The sequence below is a fragment of the Coffea arabica genome, chromosome 10c, assembly GCF_036785885.1.
Source record: "Coffea arabica cultivar ET-39 chromosome 10c, Coffea Arabica ET-39 HiFi, whole genome shotgun sequence".
Classification (NCBI taxonomy): Eukaryota; Viridiplantae; Streptophyta; class Magnoliopsida; order Gentianales; family Rubiaceae; genus Coffea; species Coffea arabica.
Window position 1 is genome coordinate 5482863 of NC_092329.1, and position 19115 is coordinate 5501977.

Sequence of the window (19115 nt, forward strand, 5' to 3'; positions counted from 1 at the left end):
TAAACCAGTAGACTATCAATAATTGGCAGAATAGTAATGCCTAATTCAAAATCTAAAGCTGTGACCTTAGTTTGGGACAGAAAATGAAAGGAAATTCAAGCATGAATGCAGTCCTTTTCATTGAGGGGCTGTAGAAATTGTGGTGCATGGCGTACTTGGGAGGAGAACATACATTTATTTCCAATTTGAATTTGAAAATGATTAAAGTTTGTTTGGATTGATCATTATTTGCCAAAATTTATTTGCTTACATCATCATTACAATTTCCAACACACCTTTTTATCTTTCCAATTACCTTTTTATCTCACATACATCACATCACAAAAAATGCTACAGTAAAAATATCTCAAATAATTTACAATCCAAACAGACCTCTCTGGTACTGGCTAAGCATCTTATCATTTGTCACAACTTAGAGAACCCCCAAACCCCACAACTACAAGCACACCCCAGAGGAAAAATCTCACTAGAATAGGGACATTTTATGATTGCTCATGTGACTGAACATTATAACAACAACGTCAATTGTCAAACAAACTTGGGCTCCAGCAGGCATGTGACCTTGATGGGTTCGTAAGGAACAATTATGAGTTTGGTTCAAAGGCAACTAATTTCCGTGCAACTTTCGCAAAAAAGAGTGCGTTTGGATTGTGATTTTCTAGAATTTTTTTTTGTAGAAAAAGTGTACTATAGTGATTTGACGCACGTGAAGTATGAAAATAATTAAAAAATATTATTCATTAAAAATGTAAATTTTTTTTTTGGAGAAAAATGATAATTCAAACAAGACAGATCCGCAAAACTACCAATCCAAAATTTGGTAGTAAAATTTTACAAGAATAAAGAAAAAACAATATTCAATCGGGAAATTGAAGTACCTTGGAATTTTTGAATTCATCAATTGGATTAACAACCTTTTAAGAAAAATGTAAGATAATTTTTATTTTTAAGTTAATTGTTAAGCATAAGTTTCTAGAAATAGTCCAGAAAGGCAGAAATAAATATTTCTTCTGCCCTGTTAAAAGTATCATACTTCTTATTTTAGAATGTTCCAAAATGTTTGTTAATTTATTAAAGTCAAAGTTACTTTTGATCTCTTTTTCCAATATTATCTCCACTTTTATCTATATTTCATATTAAATTCAAATTTAAAATTTAATTTTTGAGGGTAATTTTGAAAACAAATTCATTAGCATCACCTTCAATTCACTGTTTTTTTAAAATGTTGGAATTCAGAAATATGACAAAAACACAGGGAGTACTGTTCTTTTACTACTTTTAGCTTCTTCAATCCAAATGGTAAAGAAATTAATTGAAAACATTAAAAGCATATTGTTCCCAACGACCCCTATCACCCCTCCCCACCCCACGCAAACAAAAGAAAAAGGGGAAACAAAGTAAGTATCTGGCAAGAGGTAGTTGGATGGTGCATGGTGGAAATGATTGTCGCCATTCCAACTGTGGTATAATTATTTACATTTTAGCTTTTGGTCACCTCCACATTACTCTATCTACCTCCTCCGTCTCAATCCTTATCTAACCGCCTTTCCTCTGCTTTAGTGTCCCAGGGAGCTCTTAGCTGTTAAACTGAAAGAAACTTAGCAGAGAGAAGAGGTAGAAACAGAGAAATATCCATACCTCCATAGCCAATGGCATTTGCAGGCACAACCCAGAAATGCATGGCTTGCGACAAGACTGTGTATTTGGTGGATAAGTTAACTGCAGACAATCGAATCTACCACAAGGCTTGTTTTAGATGCCACCATTGCAAGGGCACCCTTAAGGTTGTTGCTTGAAACACCACTTCTTTCATAGTTTTGTTCTTCGGTTCGCTTTTTTCTCCTCATGTTCCTAATTCAGTAGGCAGAGAGTTGAAGTTTTCTTGCATTATTTGTTCATTTTCCTTGATCGTGGTTTCCTACACAGATCTTCACTGTCGGTCAAGATTCTTGTGTTTAGAATAAACTGATAATCAGGCAAATCTGATTTTACAATTCTTTGATTCAGATTCCAACTTTGGTCTCGCCGGTTCTTTAGATTGGCTAACAATAATGTGAAATTTTCCTGTTTAGTTTTTGTTTCCGAATCAGTGGCTGATTATGACTTGTAGTTTTCAAACTGCTTTCATTTTGTGTCCAGAAAGGTTTTCATTTTAGCAAATTCGGATATTCTCTACAATTAGTTTCAATTATTAAATCTATTCTGTTTCATTCAGAAATCTTTTTCCATCAACTATAGGATAACCTCATATGTAATTGTAGTTTTTCATGGCTCTCTTTTAATCAATGCATCAAAATTCCAGCTTGGCAACTACAATTCCTTCGAGGGAGTTCTGTATTGCAGGCCACATTTTGATCAGCTCTTCAAAAGAACTGGCAGCCTGGAGAAAAGCTTTGAAGGTAAACACGAACTAACCAAAGTAAAAACAAGAACGTTTGGAACGGCCAAAGGAACTAATTTCATTTAACAATTTCTCAGGGACACCAAAAATTGCAAAACCAGAGAAACCTGTTGATTTTGAGGTAAGTCTGGTCCAGGAATGATCAAAAGACTTGATAGTCTTTTATTCCACCACATGCAATCTTTTTTCCTCCTCTAAACTTATTTGTTGAAACAGAAACCACTGGCGAATAAAGTTTCAAGCATGTTTGTTGGAACAAGAGATAAATGTGTCGGCTGCAACAAGACTGTCTATCCAACTGAAAAGGTAAAAACTTGGAGTAATTATTTTACTGAACTAATTACATATTCATGTAGTATTATACTCTTTTCTATAGTTCTTATTTTCTACCTGTTCCTCTATGCTTAGCTAATAAACCCTCAAATAATATCACATAATTTTTTTTTTACTCAACATGAATTTCACTTTAAGGTCTCTGTAAATGGGACTGCATACCACAAGAGCTGCTTCAAATGTACTCATGGAGGATGTGTCATCAGCCCATCCAACTACATTGCCCACGAAGGGCGCCTATATTGTAAACACCATCACATTCAACTCATCAAGGAGAAAGGCAACCTGAGCCAGCTTGAGGGTGACCATGAGAAGAATTCAGCCAGAGGCACAGAAGTAGCTGCAGAATCATAATTTACCATCTGCAGACTTTGAATTTCAGTGCTTTACCTCTTGGTTTCCTTCTCTTCAACATCAATTTGGTTCTCTAGAGCCTGCATTTTCATCAAGTTAAGAATATTGATTACAGGCACAAGAAAGTCGGAGTTGTCAATGTCTTTTGTGGATGTTCGTGGGCCTTTGATGGCTAATCTTGGCTTTGTGTTGTGATCTTGTAAACCGTTGAAAACTGATATCTGAAGGCTTCAAATTTCAGTCCAGAGTGATTGCTCATGCATTAATACAGGAAATGATCTTGCAGCTGTCATAATGTGAACATAACCAACCGATACACCCTTCTAAAGCCTGGTTATCTATAACAAAACTTAATCAGGGAATTGGTTAGAGAAGGAGCTTCTTGTTCGGAATGATTAACACCAGCTCCAACTTGGAAGACACCACTTCAACAGGGAAAGATTCAAGAGAAAAATGACAAGCTTAATAATCCCAGTTAAATGACACAAAGAAAAAGAGAAACAGAGCTACAGCTTATATAATAAGCTTTTTTAGCAGCAACTTTACCTTTGTAGCAAGAGTCTTAACTGATCCAGGAGCAATTAGCTGCTACACATGATTCAAGGTTATTCAACTATTACAGCTTAACTCCTGAAAGCAGCTTCTTGTTTTACTATTTGGGAACAATACTGAGTACCAAGTTACATGATACTACTGCAGAGAACTGAACGAGACAAGAGTACCAAGTTACATCATACTGATGTAGAGACAATGTGAGAAGCATGGTAAATAATTCATGATTCACAGCAATTTAGTAGCACATACTTTGCAACATACATTTGAGGGTGCGCAGTTGAGGACAGATCAACTAATACAAAGAGAAGTAGAAGAACATGCTTCAGATTAATGGGTTGTTATTTGAATAAAATGGGAAGAGAAAGGGGTTAGGAGGGAGGGAGGGAAGGGGAAGAATCAAATCGATGAATATAAAGAGAAATAAAAGGACATGTTTCAAAATAGTGGGGTGTTATACAGTGCAAAATAGCAAAAACTAGAAAAGTTTCAGAAGAGAGATTCTTCCAGTAAATAAGTCGTCACAAAGGCCCATTGGGCACCTAATAACAGCAAGAAAAATCTGTACAATGACAATTGAATGAAGCATAACATATCCCGTTTCATTGTCTGTAGTTGGGGTGATCCATGAAGGATCAATCATTAGAAAATTCCATTGTATCAAGAAGGTGCCCATCTTGAGCTATATGTTTGAGATCTATAACATAATTGTTGCGAAGAAATCCAAATCCATACGTCCCATTTCTATACTGCCAAATTCTTCCCTCAACCTGCCGAGGATTTATAGTGGTGCCTGGAATAACCAAATCATAACTTGAGGTCATGTGAAGCATGCGTGACACAGCACCATGATCTGAACGCTGCAGATGATCATGGCAGTCATCAACCTCCGCAGGTGGCCTCAGATGTACACGACTATGATACTCATATTCTTCTTCAGCAGAAAAGGGAGGCTCAATCAATGCCGTACTTGACGTCCAAAATACTGGGTTATAACCATTAAATGGTCTAGATGAGTCTTCAATCCTTCGGCATGCTATACCCCCAATGTCATCATAGCTTGTCAAATAAAATTCCAAACTCATATCATCACCAATGCCCTGCAGCAACAAATAGGAGAAAGCATTATACACTCTACCAAAGTAAGTTAGAAATATCCACTCAAAAAAGAAGAATCATAGGTAGTCCAGTTCAATCCTACATCTGCAATCATCTCTACTAACAGATGTCACTTAAAATTAAAATGGTGCACTAAATTCCAGCTGATGTACATAACAAGGCAACACAGATGATGACAAGGCTATAGACAAAGCAATTTGTATTTCCCACACTCATCTACCAAGCAACTTGTAGTACATACCAATTGGATCCTTTTCTTGAAGATGCAAATTTTTTTATATGATACAGTACTAACCAAATCCAATAAAGTGAGGCATCGAGAACATGGATACAGAAAGCACTTAGTCATAGATCATTACTAGCTAATCCTTCACCTGAAAAAGTAAACCACTTCTAAAAACTAAGTCAAACGAGTTGCAGCATTAAGACAATGGAAGGGGCCAAAAAAAAAAAAAAAGAGTTAATACAAAGTTCAAGGCTTTGATTGAAAAGAAAAGTCCTACCTTAACAAGAAATAATTTACTACATTTCATGGAAATGCACCACTAAAACAGTGGACAGAGGAAACCAAAGTCATACATCATTACCAAGTTCAACTATCATGTCAGAAAAAAGAGAGTCTTTTGGGTGTGGCATGAGTGGGAATGCCAAATAACTACTACAATTGAGGTGGAAAAACAAACTTGATGAAAATCAGTAGTCACTCTAGAGTTCGAATCTTTTAGTTCTTTAATAGAAAACTGAAACTGCTTCTGATTAAACAATACTTGAAATGCTAAACGCACAATATAAAAAACACAACACATGTTAACTTCTAAAGAATGAATTATACAGAGGACAAAAGACCACCTTCCACAAACCCTGCAAAGGTCGGGCAGGTGTGGGCGAGCAATTAACGATCTTGACAAAATGCTCTGGCTCCAACTTTCTCCTTCCCTGTTTTTCCTTTTCCTTCCTCCTCTGCCTCCTTGACGAACCATTACCACCTGGACTCGTCCTATTTGCAAAATGCTGGTAAATTTCTGACATTAAACGATCTGGTAAGCTCCCAGGGGATCCACTAACATCCTCATACTCCTTCCCCCTCACATTCCCTGAACTATGCACCTTAATAAACCTCCCATTTGGACTCGAACTTGAATTCAAACTATTGCCAATAGAAATCACACTTTCCTCAAGCACAACATGACATTTCCCCATAAAACTCACATTCACAGGAATCAAATCATTATCTAAAACCGACAATTCGCCTGAATCAACTAAATTCTCAGATAATTCCAGCTTGCCCTCGGGATCAAGATAATTTATGGACTCACCTTTAGATGTTAAACTAATCCATAAGAAAGGCAACTTTATTACCTCATAAGTACGAGTTTTCGAGGGAGAAACCCTTGAACCCGTGATATAAAAGGGGCCCCACTCGAAGAAAACCAGCGGCGACGAGGGTTGAACGGCAGTGCCGGCCGAGGTGCCACACCGGCGCCAAAATCCAATTAGATTTTCGTATTCAAGAAGGGTTTTGTAGAGAAGTTTATAAGAGATTTTACCGTTGCCCCATTTATTGATGAGGGTTTTAGAGCGGCCCCACCTGCGGTCGCACATAGAGAACCAGAGCCGCTGGTCGTGGCGGCACAAAGAAAGGAAGCGTTTTGAGGTGGAAGCGAACGTGCCGAGCTCTGATTGGTCGAGGAATGATAAGATGCAGATCTGCACATCTTCTGGGAAATCTGAGAAAGAAAATGATGATTTTATGTCCCCATCATTTCCATTTGATGCCATCCGTTTTTTTTTTTTTGGGCTGGGTATTTCACTTCCTTGCTTTTGCTTATATACGTTTTTTGCCTCCCCTTGGAGCTGGGAGATTAGGGAAGGCGGTTGGAAGGCAAAGGGGGCAGGTTAGGGAGAGAAGTGGGATGAGGTGAAGGAGAGAAGATTCTTCAGGGGGGAATGGATTATTCCTGCGTTTAGAGAGAAGCTTCCTACCTTTGGGACAGCTGACTGGCAGTTGGCAGTTGGATGGATTCAAAAACCATAGCAATAAGACTCACAAGTAGTAAGTAACTGAGAACACCTGGGCTTCCACCCCGATACACGTAATAAACATCCCTGCCCTGTTCTGGCTCTGTCCTCTCTAGGTTGCATAATAGTTCAACCGAGCGGAGCAACTCAAGTCAAAAGTCAACTCAAGCTCGATTAACACAGAACCCGAATCGCAGTCGAGCTCAAGGTTAAGCTTGAGTTCAAAGATATTTACTTCATTAATTTGCCATCCGACTTGATTATACATATATATATATATATATATATATGGGTGTGTGTAAAAATATATGTATGTATGTGTATTGTGTGTGTATATAAATATATATGTGTCTCCATATATATATATATAATTTTTATTTTAATATTAAAATTATATATATTTTTAATATTTTATTATTTATTAAAAAAATAACTATTTTATTTATTTTTTTAAAAAATAATTATTTTTATTTTTTAAACTCAAGTTCGAGCTCAATTCGACTTGAATTTGAAATTGAACTTGAATTTAAATTGAAAGCTTGTCGAGTTCGAGTTTGATAAAATTAATCCGAGATTCGACTTGATTGAACCAAAATTCGACTTGACTCGACTCGTTTACCGCCCTAATCCTCTGTCAAATTTGATGCTCAAAATTATTTACTTTAATGATATTTAAATTTTATTCAATATTAGCTTATCTGTTTAGTAATTCAAACAAGTTTTCATCGATTTAAACTCAAGTTGCTTGAATTTTTTAGTCTGTAATCTTCGTATAATTTGGAGCTCGAATTGCTTGAATTTTTTAGTATATAACCTATAAATTTTATGCTAATTGAACTCGTTCGAAAATGAATGAAGTTTAAATTCTGTTAATATGTTCTGTTTATGTTTTTGCTTGATTAAACGGTGAATCAGGCTCCCACAAGCATTTACCGTATGGGCGGGCGGATTTTGTTCTTCTTCGTTAAGATCATGTAACAGCATAATTGTGTTTACAGTTACTTTTAGTCAGCACTATATAATGGTTTAGGATGATGAGGATTCAACCCTTTTCTTGATTGTTGATCCGGAACCAATAGGGTATGTAGAGATAGCTTGAGTTGATTTCTCATGCATACTTTAAATCTATCCTTTCCGTACAAAATATCACAAATCTTGCACAAAAATTCCATGGCTTGTAACAAGTATACGATGTAGCAAGCAAAGAAGTTTCAGTGATCCTTGGAAGCACAGATGCAAATGTCTAGCTGAAGCGTTTCCAGTCTTACCTATTCCTCTATAACCACATAGAGCTATTTAGCAGTTATTGAAGAAACCGAGCTCCTACTCTGATGGAAAGCCAACCCATCAAACCTTAATACAAAACAAGCTTTTGGTTAGGATGCGAAAATTTGAACCCTGTCAAATCTCATCACTAGTCTTTTTGGCATCTCCATAATCAAAATTTTTAGAAGATGGAAGGTATCTGCAAAACGGTCTTGTAACGATGCCTTCTATCTCTCTGACTGCTTTCACACGGCACTGCTGTTTGATCTGGAGCGGCTATAGCCTTTCATCTCGCGAGAATTCTCTAGTGAGACTGATGGCCTTCCAACTTTCGTCTCACGAGAATTCTCGAGTGAGACTGACAGCCTTCCACCTATATAATCTCTTTGATCGCGCTGCCGGAGAGATGATCTCCCGTTACCCATTTGCTGGTTGCCACCCTCAAAGATTTGTCCTAACAATCCTTTGACTGTCTTCGGAGATAGATAGGATTTGGCCTGTAAAACAGAAGAATAAGTGCTCAAGAACTCTTCATATACAGGAACTACAAGCTTGATGGTTGCATCTCCCATTTGGTCTCTCAAGTCTGCATCTGGAATGTTGTACAAACTTCTATGCTTTTGCAGCATCTCGTCAAATCCTTTCATGAAGGCCTCCATCTTCCCCCTTGCAACGGCTCCAATACCATCCTTGTTAACTCTGTTGAGTTCTTCTTTATCAAGTAGTCTCACTAAAGCTCCCCAAGTTTGCTTTTGATACAAATATGCGGACTCTTCTGCAACGATTTTGTACTGCTTTTTCATGTACTGGTCTCCCAGAAGCTTCCCAAGTTCAGTATTTCTTGTCCTCATGTAAACATACCAGTAAGTATTCATGACGAATACATTGGAAAGTGATTTATCCTTGTAACGTAATCGCTTTGACTCAATGTTCCTCTGGATCGCTTCCATGACATTGGCAATAGCATCTCTGAGTAAGTTCTCGTCTGTTTCTGGCTTTGAAAGAATGCCAGCTTTCCATGATTGCTCAATCCTGAATACCTGAGCCATGGGTTTACTGTAAATTTCTGATGCCAAGTATTTGAGATAGTTAATGGCATATCGAACTAATTTTGGAACTGAGCCATCTTGTGGTGGAGGTAGACCGTCTTGGTTACCTTCAATTTGAAGGCCAAATTCCCAAAAGACTTTTGTTGAAGCATGAACTAAAAGTTTTTCAAGTTCTCGGAATCTATCACAGATATCAGCACCAGCTTCACCATCAAAAGTCTCTGAGAATTCAGGTTTTAGTTTTTCCAAGGAATGAAACATGTCTAGGAGCTTGAATAGCTTCTGTGGTTCTTTATTGCATCTCGCAACCCCTTCACCAAACCGAAAGAAGACAGCCATGATCTTGTCAGCAATCTTGGTGAAGCATTCAGGCCATATAACTCCCTCCATAATGCTTCTTAGTACTTGACTGCAGAGATTCTTCTCTGATACAAGAACAGATTTCACTGCCAGTCCAAAGTGTTGGATCCAAAGGGATATTGCTGTCTCTAGGTTCTCCCATTCTATCTCATCAATTTCTTCGGGAGTGTAAGTCCTCAGGTAATCTGGATTCAGTCTCATCAATGCTTTGGCTGCTCTTCTATATCTTGCCTAGTGATGAAGTGAAACGCATTCTTAGGATCAGTTTAGGAACAGCATTATAATGCAATAGTAATTAAAACTTGAGACTAGAATCAATTACAGTATTCTGATATTGATGGAGTTATTTTGCTTCTTCAAAGCTGTCACTTTGAAACGCAAACGTGTTTCCTGTTTATTGCCCTAAAATCTACACAATCTGGTTCGGATTTACTCCAACTCAAACACACCATATCCTCTGAATTAAATACTCTGTTATCATCATAATTGTAACAAGCGCTCATCCTTGCATTTTCAACTCTTTTTTTTTTCTTTTTCCAAGGAGATCCACTCTGAGATATCCTACGCGAAGTATATCAGTTTTCTTATCCTGTATTTCAGGTCTCTTGAGCTCTATGGTTTGTAATTCATCATTGCAAAGAATTTGAGAAATAGTTGAGTACAAAAATTATGGTTGAGATGGATAAATGAGAATGACTATGCTGAAACTCCTTGCTGGTTACAAATTCCTTACCTAAATGGGGCTCTTATGAGGGCCAAAATACGAAGCAAAAGAGCAACAGAATTATAAACAAGCATTTTTGTGTGTTAGATGAAAGTCTTAAATGAAATAAATGTTAATGGTTTCATTGGATTTCTGCTTCTTGCCCTCCATGGAATGGACATGGTCGTGGAGAGGGATAGATCTTACCTTCACATAGATATCGATGCATATATCCATACAGTCATTGGAAGCCAGGGTCCTTGAAATTCGTTCAAGAACTTCAATTTCCAGCTCACTGCCCAACACTGTAGGCACAATCTCCTGCACATCATCCTTCTCTGCTTGGCCTATATCCTCATGCCTTAGCTGCAGCAACAAGCTTTCATATTCATCTTGCAGATTCAGTAAAGCCTCATCAAGCAAACCATCAAACTTCATTGCATCAACCTCTGTCTCATAAAGAGCCTTTAGAGTGATCAAAGTTTCCTTAAGTTGCTGCGTCCTGTACTGATCTGTGGCCTTAGTCCTACTCAGAAACTCCACCACTTCCTGCAACTTCTGGATTGCTGGCTCGCACTCTTGACTAATAGAATCGATCGACCCGTTCAATTTTTCCACACACTCCACGTACTTGATCAATTTCTTAAGCCTCTTCTTCGGTACCGTTTCATTAGATAATTTCGCGGCAAGCTCAAGGAGCTTACGTTGCAGGGACTCGGAGAGTTTGAAGCTTTGAAGAAGGGTAAGAGCAGGAGAAATTGCTCGATTTATTCTGGTATCAAGAGCTTTGTTAGCAATTGAAAGTGTTTGTAAAGGAGCAACTCTTTTTGATGCCATACTTAGAGATTCATGCATCACAGCAAATTTCTTATCCGCTTCTTCTAAGCTTGCATCTACACTAACCGAGGTATGAACAAGTTTTTTGAGATCATCACAGGCTGATCTTAATCTGGAAAGCGTTGGATCATTTTCTTTGAGCTCCATAGCCGTTGTTAATCTGGTTTACAGAACAATGAGAAAGAGAGAAGAATGATGTTTCAAGAATTTGTGTAACTAAGGGGTACAAGGATACATGACCACGGCCTTTTTTTTGGATTCAAGGAAGGCAAGAAGACGGGAGTAAACGCCAAATGTCGAAATCTCGATGGGAACTAAGACTCAACCGTCATTGGAGAACATATTAAGATTTATGACAGCAAGTCCATGCAGAAACTACAAATATTCCAGCCGGAGTCACGGTGTTAGCCCCAAGTGGTTTGCATAAATGCTGAGTCGAGAAACAGAAAACACTTGGAAAATGACCCTTTAGTTTAAGTTTAGAATGGAAAATATTTTGAGGGAATAAGGGACCAATGACGTTTTGGGATTCAGATAGCCGCTTTCAAAGGCGATTTTTTTAGTTATTACTCTCTGATCAAGACCAAATCATATTCTCAATGTCCTAAAAACTAATGAACTAGGCTTTGGAGTCGGAAAGAACAAGGAATTTTCTGGCTTCATGTACCATTATTCATTTTCTGCTAATTAATACGTAGAATTGGTCCAGGAGAATAAGAATATTACATGTTCTAATTTCTATGAATATCTGTTGAGACCAAGTGAAATACATCTACAACTAAATACTAGATAAATAGGTGACTAAATGTAAGATTTTCTTCTTTTTTTTTTTATAGAAAAATGATAAAGGAAGAGTTTGAACCTAAACCAAGAATCTTATGATGATGGTAAACAAACAAACCAACTGAGTTGGGTTTTAAATATTGCAAGAAGTTGGAGGATAAAGGCACAATCTACACAAGCCCAAAACAAAATGGACTAAAGGAACAGCTGTTGTGGAGTCCATGTAAAGCGCATCTTCGCGTTGAATTGGGCAGTAGTAATGAGATTGGACAAGTAAACCAGATCCTTAGGTGCCAGCCCAGAGTATAATAATAGACAATAGTCTCTCCTCTAGCAGGCACTCGACGGCCGCTCTTGAAGCCCCTGATTAAAGCATTTCAGACTCAATAAACGGCATCCAAATAATCGGTTCTTCTAATCATCCAAAAGAGCTTATCTGGGAAGGCAACGAGTAACTTAAAGTTGTAACTAGAGCTAATCACACTTCTGATTCAACTGATAGGAGTAATTCTTTGATGGTAAATTCTAAAGACAGCTATAAAGCAAAAGCTTTGCCAACACGGCTGATTGAGAGAAACCTGGCATTTCAGAAATGGGTTCTGTTTGAAGTCGCATTTATGATCCTAAGCTTTTTCTTTCTGATTTTAGGGACTTAAGTTTGCATCTAAGAGGGAAGGTAAATGAGCTAGACATTGAATTGGAGGAGTTGGCAAGAGAATAAATGTCTCGACTCTCGACTCTGGACCTTTCTGCAGGATTCATCCGCGTCTGGAATCATAAATGCTATCTCAGAGAACATTTCTTGGATGTTCATAATTTTCCAGAATGACAACTCACCATATGAGTAGAGCCTTGATTTTGATTTTGTCCGTGCTCAGAAAGGGCCACGACATTCTGCCGACACCATATTCCACTTCCTCACCTCCCCACCACACCACCCCCAAACAAAAAGAGAAAAAAAAAAGGCAGATAGTCTGCGCAAAAAACAGACTAGCAAAAGCAACCCCACCAAAAAAATATACAAAGGCATATAGTCTGCGCCCAACGCCAAGAAAAACAGACTAGCAAAAGCAATACCACGCTTAAAGAAAACTACACCAGAACGAAAAATACCTTTGCTTTCTTTGAGAGTCGAACTCAAGACCTCCCGCTTACTAAACGGGTGCTCTAACCAACTGAGCTAAGAAAGCAGATATTTTTTGATATTTCCAAATATTATAATCAATTATAAATTGTAACAGTCCATTTTTTTTTCCACAATAGTAACAGTCCAATTTCACTTCCTAGAAAGGCACCATATGTTACTTGAATAATAATAAGTATATGGATTAATCATCTATATATAGATAGTGTAACATTATTAATTTTAAATCAATGACAATTATGCAAATTTTGAATTTTAAATCTAACTTTTGTACATGTGTTATGGATCTAACGGGAGTAGTGTATACATTAACAATATATATAAGATTTATTCCAAGTATTACATAACTGATGCACTATACAGTGTCCGTTGAAATAAAAAAAAAAGAGGGAATTCTGGAATTGTGGGTTGCAATACTAGCGATGAGAATAAGAACTATCATTTGGATTAATTTTTACTTGGGCGAGAACAAATAGATGAATTAAGTTATGGTATAAGTGTTGTTAAACCAACTTTGAGAATTTGACTGTTGGGTGAATAACAATCACAACCATAATCGAAAGCTCTAATGAAAAATGGAGGAGAACTCTCATGCGATTCCTATGAGGAGATTTACTGATAAATACGTGAGCTTAATGCCTCGATGCAACACATTTTGCACAAAACTCTCGCGATAATCTAGAATTTAAAGTCTCTACTTTTAGTTCTTTTTATCAAAGAAGGTAGCTCGAATTTCATGAGATGTGTGTGATTAGTTCTTGAAAAGAACATATAATTATGTAGCTTAGAAACCTCTTTCAACATTTTGTCATGCTCTTGCTTTCTAAAATAATTCACGTAACACAAATTATATGTTCCTGCATTACTTCTGAACAAGCTGTGGCCAAAAAAAAATAAAGGCATGGGAGAAAACTGAAAAGGCAAACATGATCGATAATTGGATCATGGATGAACATGATGGATTCAATTGTCACCAGAAAAAGTTGATATCCACCAATCATTCCTGAGTAGGAACGCTTGAATTCAGTAACTTTGTCATAAAAATGGGGTACTGGGGCCGGAATCTGAGGTTTTGCTTTGTGAAATTATGCATACCATGAATGTGCTTTTGTACCCAACAACTTCTCTGCAGCAGCAACCTTGAAATCCTTTCTTTCTTCATTTTACTTTTCAGTTTTTGTGAGCAAATTGCAGCTGCAGCAGCAAGGGTTGATTGAGAAGCAACGAGACATAATTGTAGGGCACACGGCTTTCAAACAGCGCACGTGTGGCGCTTGACTAAGACGAGTTTAGTAGCCCAGTACGATGCTGGTCCACTGTCCTCGTGAGTTTTTTGACATATACAAATCAGACGCACAATTAATCATGCCGCGCCCTTTTGCCGCTGCTTACAATTGTCAAATTAAAATCAGAAATCCAATCGAAACCCATAAAAAGTTTTCACGTGATCTCTAGAACAAGTCAAAATTAAAGGACAAATTAAGAAGAATGCAGGAGGACAATGCCCCAGATTGTATGTAAATGCTCTTACTGCTGTCAGAATAAAAGCCCCAAAAGAGCTGCTAGCTGTTTCTAGTCCAACTTCTCCCCACACCACACGTTAATGATTCTTGGATGTTGTCTTCCTCTTCCTCAATCATTCTGTCATGGATTCTTTAATTAAGCTAAAGTGATGACGGGCTAACTTAATATTTACCTATTTAGCTCTTTATTCGGAAAGTTAAGATCCATGTTGTACCTCACGAGACAGTTTCTTGAATCTTTTTCTTCTTTCTGTTTTTTTTTTCCACCTAAAAAGTGTAAAAGTTAGAACCATTTAATGCCGAACAATGACAACCATTGTCCAGGTGAAATGAGCTATACAGGGTTTGCTAGCAAATTTGATGCTTGTATGGAAGTGTCAGTTTGACGTTGATGTGATCACAAATGAATGAACATTTCTCTGGGCATTTGTATGGACAATAAACGGAACGGGACACGAGATCGGCTGTCACAGAGAGAGAACGGTAGTCCTTTCTCTTCTGTTTGGTCCACTCAAATATTAATAATACCGCTCGTCGTCCATTCAGATGGCTTGCATTATTGAGCGACCAATTCATCCCATTACACATCTGCCTGTTTCATATATACTGGGCATTTTGGCCCTTCTTCGCTGATGATAAATTGCTTTTAACTTCACCAATGTAAAGCAAATTCTTTTATTCTAATGACCGTTATATTAACCAATATGCATGTTCTTAGTTCTTACATGGAGGAAACATTTTGGGCCTCGCTGATATGTAAAGCATGGAAAATTAGCAGCAGCTACATTAATTTACAAAAGGGACGTGTTTTTCTTCTGACATAAACAGTGGGGGATGGAGATTTGACTAAATGATGTGGTCTTAAATAGTGTTGAATGCGAAAGACATCAAGATTCAACTCAAGATGTCTTCTTGTGAGAGAGGGGACTCTTCCACAGGTTTGAAGTTTGAACTCATGACGAAGTAAACAAACAAACAGCCAAATTCAACCTTACCTGTGCATGCAAAGGGACCACGTTGGCAAGTTCATGACTGCAGATCTCTGCACCACCCTAATTATGGAGCGAGTACTCTCTTCTAGTGTAGTCCCAAATCCCAATTAGCTGCAGCAAGCTAAGGTCAAGTTGAAGATTGCTAGTGTACAGACATGTTTACAGCAGATCGATGAGCGAACACTGAACACTTTACAAGACGGTGGAATGGGTACCAAACGGCGGTTGACTTTCTTGCCCTAAGAAGTGATACATGCAATTCTAAAATTTCACAGTCAAATGGAGGTTTTCCTAGCTTTTTGGATGTTAAAATGAAGACAGGATTTCAGTTCTTTCTTGACAAACTGCAACGAATCTTATCCCAATCCCCCGGTCTGCGCTTTTGTCCGGATAAAGCCAAGTTGACAACCTAAATTTCTTCAGTTGTCATATCAGAACTTCTCAGTCTGCCAAGCGTTAGGGACGTCAACGGGCATCCAAGTTCCAACTCAAGGCGAAGCGACAATTTCCTGGTATTCTCGTCAAAAACCATATAGTAGTTATAATATTTAATAAAAACCCGGCGGACAATGACCCATGAAGGCCACTGAATCAACAGGTTATCAGTTAAACCAGTGATTTCATTGCCAAGTCAAGTGGAATTAGTCCTGCAAGGAATTAACCTCACATAAATTCACCTATAAAAAACGACTTTCAAAACATGATATGCTTATGCCACGAATGCAAGTACTGAAACTCATAAAAATCAAGAAATAAACCATGAAGTAAGTTAGTAATTTTTTAGTTTATGTATTTAAACCATATGTAGCTTAGGGTAGGACTTTCCATTTCAAAACAGCATACTCAATAGTCAATATTCCACATAAATGTAGAAAATAATTACTTGCCTAAAGGAAAATTAAACCAAATTTCCTAACTTTGTCATCATTCATCTCTATGATCATCAAGTTGGCAATTTTTCACTTTACAGTCCATCAATTAGCTGTGTTGATTTATACTTTCGTAAAATGACTATTGGAATATCTTCATCACAAATATTCCAATCATGTATCATGACAGACTAAGGTTTCACTGTACATATGACGAATGGGAACGGCTTTCAGCATTACAACAAAGCCAGCAAAAGGGCATGTGCATATGATTTTAGGGTCTGGGACCAGCTGACTCGGAAATATACCCTACTACCGCCCCATGAAGCACTCAACTACTGAGACTTGCACTCCCCAATTTCGGCCTACAATGTATCATCTACTTTTTTGCATCCTAATACCACCAACCCGAATTTTGAGCTGTGGTAATTTATACTGCATAGCACCTGTTGTAGGTTGTATATTATGTTCGACAGAGAAAAGCTTTCTTTGCACAATCAAGAAAACACGCATTAGAATTTAGAAGACCAAACATCAGAAATGCACAATCAAGAAAACTGCATGACTTTTAGATTCCAGATTGCTACAAGAGTAGTTGGTGAATCCAAGCTCTTCTATTGGTGTTCTTTATGGCCATTTATCCAGACGGACAGATATGATGCAGTTTTTGAGTGGACAGATTGCTGCGTTCAAAACCCTTTTGAGAAAGACACTAGACATAGTCAAGAGTTTGAACGGGTAAATTCCTTTAGCAACTAAGGGAAGACACTGTCGGTTTTTTGAACTATACAATCCTATTTTGTAGATGAAGAGATAGATTTTTTTAAGCTAATCCATGCTCTCATGCAAGACGTTTAAAGCAATCTTAAACTGAATTGACTAGTCAGATAAGTACTTGCACTGTCAGAATACCTAAAAAATGTACCAAAAACTTCAAATTTTTTTTAGCATTTTATGAGGGATTTCTGACAGTCAGTCAGTGAGGCCAATGTAGATAAATGCTAAAAAAGTGGGGAACTAATTAGCCGTATCTGATGCATTCAGAGTTTAACATTCACGTACACTGTCGATCAAAGTTTTAAAATGAGTGATGAGTACTAATTCGCTTAAAACTATTTTAAGGTTGACATAATATCATTGAAAAGTGGTTTGGTGCTGGCTGGTGGAAAACTGTCTGTGGACTTGTTCAGGAAGAGACGATGGCTTCCTGACAACTGGGGTTCTTTACAATTTGCCTTCCCCTAAAACGCGAAAGATTTCTTGGTATCGTCTAAAGAGGTGTGAAAGAAAAAATGTAACAGACCTTACCATAATTTACCACTACCAATTGCCAATAATCAATCCCCCACCCTTCCCCCTTCCCCCTCGAGTCCTTCCCCACCCTACCAAATAAATGACAAGCCAACTGGCAATTTGATTCTCCACAAAATCAGATAAAAAAATAAAGGCAAAAGGATGGAGCATAGGACAAAAATGGTCTAGGATTTGAATACACGTTTTGTTTGGATTAATATCACTCTATACTTTCTACTCTCTTACTTAATATATATCGAACCAACAAAGGAAGAACAGAAAGGTCATTCTCTGAGTGTTACTGGCTCTTCTTCATCATAAAAATCTGTATTAAATCGCCAACTGTGTTTCCAAGAGGCCTGTTAAGCATGAACTTATCAGCTTCTGAATATAGTAATGGATGTGCGTCTGGATGGACTAGGTATTTGGATCCATTTTCAAGTTCTGCAGATCAATGCAACAGAAGTTTGCCATTTAATGATTATTCTCTAGGCAAAGGGGCATACCTGTATGAGGATGAAGAAGATGAAGATTTGTCCATGCTGTCAGATGCATCGTCTGGACCTCCACATATCCATCAGGATGAAGACAGCTCTGAAGAGACCAGATATGCTAGCGGTATTTCAGTTTCAGAACCAAAAAAGAGCAAGCATAAAAAGAAAGCCAAACAGCAGAGGAAGAAGCAACAGAATCTTCATCTCGATGATACTGCTAGCTCCCCAGTACTGAGCTTCTCGAAGGCAAGTAGTACATATAACAAAACAATAATGTGGTAGAGTTAGAAGCCCCTTTTAATTTTCTTCAGCGCATATGTTCCACAGAAGTCCAAAGCACAGGTAATGGACCTATGCTAGTTCATTTTGATGCTAGTATAACTGAGTTGACTTGAATTCTCATGTTCCAGGCTTCTCATGGGACTTTCTTTGAGAACAATGCAGCTCTTAATTATAACGACAACTATTCGACGGAGCATGATTCATGCTTGTCTCAAGGCTTTTCTGCAACACATTTCAAGGTTCTTGCTTGTTTAGTTTCTGAAAAATAAAAACAATCCGTGATCTTCCTTATTGAATTCTCTTTTTCTTCCTCAATTTTTTTCCTCTCTCTTTTCAAGTGTTTCTGCATATTCTATGTTCTTTCAGGGCAAATCGGTTCTGAGCAAGCACTTTGGATTTTTTAAGCCATCTATAACTGAAAAAGATGATTAAGAAGAACCCAGTAAGTCATCTTATATACAGTCAATCTCTCGATTTCATGCCTGCTTTAATCCTAATTGTGCCTGTTTATCTTTGTGGGAGTAAACAGGAGATTCGAAAGGAAGGAGGAGGCAAAGTATGTTTTCTGTATGTGAAGCAAGAGTTACCAAGAGAGAATTTCTCCGTGTAAAAGTAAAAGACAGAATATATCTGCAGATCTTGTATTTACCCACCTTTATTTACTCTTCTTTTCGTTATTTCTTCCTGTCTATGCAGTGGGAAACAACCTCAGAACATAAATGTCAATAGTAGTTTTTCTTTC

General features: G+C 37.7%; 4 protein-coding genes and 1 non-coding gene across 5 annotated transcripts; 2 read left to right on the top strand and 3 right to left on the bottom strand.

Moving 5' to 3' along the window:
- Positions 1 to 1510: 1510 nt before the first annotated feature.
- On the top strand, positions 1511 to 3333 carry LOC113714434 (LIM domain-containing protein WLIM1-like). Its single transcript, XM_027238262.2, has 5 exons — positions 1511 to 1784; positions 2303 to 2399; positions 2479 to 2522; positions 2618 to 2707; positions 2873 to 3333. Exons 1-5 carry the CDS (start codon positions 1650 to 1652, stop codon positions 3086 to 3088), a joined length of 582 nt encoding a protein of 193 aa, XP_027094063.1. The 5' UTR covers positions 1511 to 1649; the 3' UTR covers positions 3089 to 3333.
- Positions 3334 to 4054: 721 nt separating this feature from the next.
- LOC113714433 (F-box protein At3g12350-like) lies at positions 4055 to 6750 on the bottom strand. Its single transcript, XM_027238261.2, has 2 exons — positions 5609 to 6750; positions 4055 to 4740 (listed from the first exon to the last, which is right to left on the bottom strand). Exons 1-2 carry the CDS (start codon positions 6536 to 6538, stop codon positions 4276 to 4278), a joined length of 1395 nt encoding a protein of 464 aa, XP_027094062.1. The 5' UTR covers positions 6539 to 6750; the 3' UTR covers positions 4055 to 4275.
- A 1100-nt stretch (positions 6751 to 7850) lies between these two features.
- Positions 7851 to 11294, bottom strand: LOC113714353 (exocyst complex component EXO70I-like). Its single transcript, XM_027238156.2, has 2 exons — positions 10364 to 11294; positions 7851 to 9684 (listed from the first exon to the last, which is right to left on the bottom strand). Exons 1-2 carry the CDS (start codon positions 11138 to 11140, stop codon positions 8290 to 8292), a joined length of 2172 nt encoding a protein of 723 aa, XP_027093957.2. The 5' UTR covers positions 11141 to 11294; the 3' UTR covers positions 7851 to 8289.
- A 1598-nt stretch (positions 11295 to 12892) lies between these two features.
- TRNAT-AGU (transfer RNA threonine (anticodon AGU)) lies at positions 12893 to 12966 on the bottom strand. The gene has a single exon. It is a non-coding gene; the product is annotated as a tRNA-Thr (tRNA).
- Positions 12967 to 17795: 4829 nt separating this feature from the next.
- On the top strand, positions 17796 to 19115 carry LOC113713858 (protein SOB FIVE-LIKE 5). Its single transcript, XM_027237667.2, has 4 exons — positions 17796 to 18337; positions 18502 to 18612; positions 18740 to 18815; positions 18903 to 19115. The coding sequence occupies exons 1-3, from the start codon at positions 17966 to 17968 to the stop codon at positions 18803 to 18805; spliced, it is 549 nt and encodes a 182-aa protein (XP_027093468.1). The 5' UTR covers positions 17796 to 17965; the 3' UTR covers positions 18806 to 18815; positions 18903 to 19115.

What these genes read in the sequence shown, in the direction of transcription:
- LOC113714434 (XM_027238262.2), top strand. Translation starts at nt 1,650, where the DNA reads ATGGCATTTGCAGGCACAACCCAGAAATGCATGGCTTGCGACAAGACT. An exon ending in ATTGCAAGGGCACCCTTAAG is followed by an intron (nt 1,785 to 2,302) that starts GTTGTTGCTTGA and finishes TCAAAATTCCAG; the next exon opens with CTTGGCAACTACAATTCCTT. An exon ending in CTGTCTATCCAACTGAAAAG is followed by an intron (nt 2,708 to 2,872) that starts GTAAAAACTTGG and finishes TTTCACTTTAAG; the next exon opens with GTCTCTGTAAATGGGACTGC.
- LOC113714433 (XM_027238261.2), bottom strand. Translation starts at nt 6,538, where the DNA reads ATGGCATCAAATGGAAATGATGGGGACATAAAATCATCATTTTCTTTC. An exon ending in CTTTGCAGGGTTTGTGGAAG is followed by an intron (nt 4,741 to 5,608) that starts GTGGTCTTTTGT and finishes TTGTTGCTGCAG; the next exon opens with GGCATTGGTGATGATATGAG.
- LOC113713858 (XM_027237667.2), top strand. Translation starts at nt 17,966, where the DNA reads ATGAACTTATCAGCTTCTGAATATAGTAATGGATGTGCGTCTGGATGG. An exon ending in CAGTACTGAGCTTCTCGAAG is followed by an intron (nt 18,338 to 18,501) that starts GCAAGTAGTACA and finishes CTCATGTTCCAG; the next exon opens with GCTTCTCATGGGACTTTCTT. An exon ending in TTTCTGCAACACATTTCAAG is followed by an intron (nt 18,613 to 18,739) that starts GTTCTTGCTTGT and finishes ATGTTCTTTCAG; the next exon opens with GGCAAATCGGTTCTGAGCAA.
- LOC113714353 (XM_027238156.2), bottom strand. Translation starts at nt 11,140, where the DNA reads ATGGAGCTCAAAGAAAATGATCCAACGCTTTCCAGATTAAGATCAGCC. An exon ending in GCATCGATATCTATGTGAAG is followed by an intron (nt 9,685 to 10,363) that starts GTAAGATCTATC and finishes CTTCATCACTAG; the next exon opens with GCAAGATATAGAAGAGCAGC.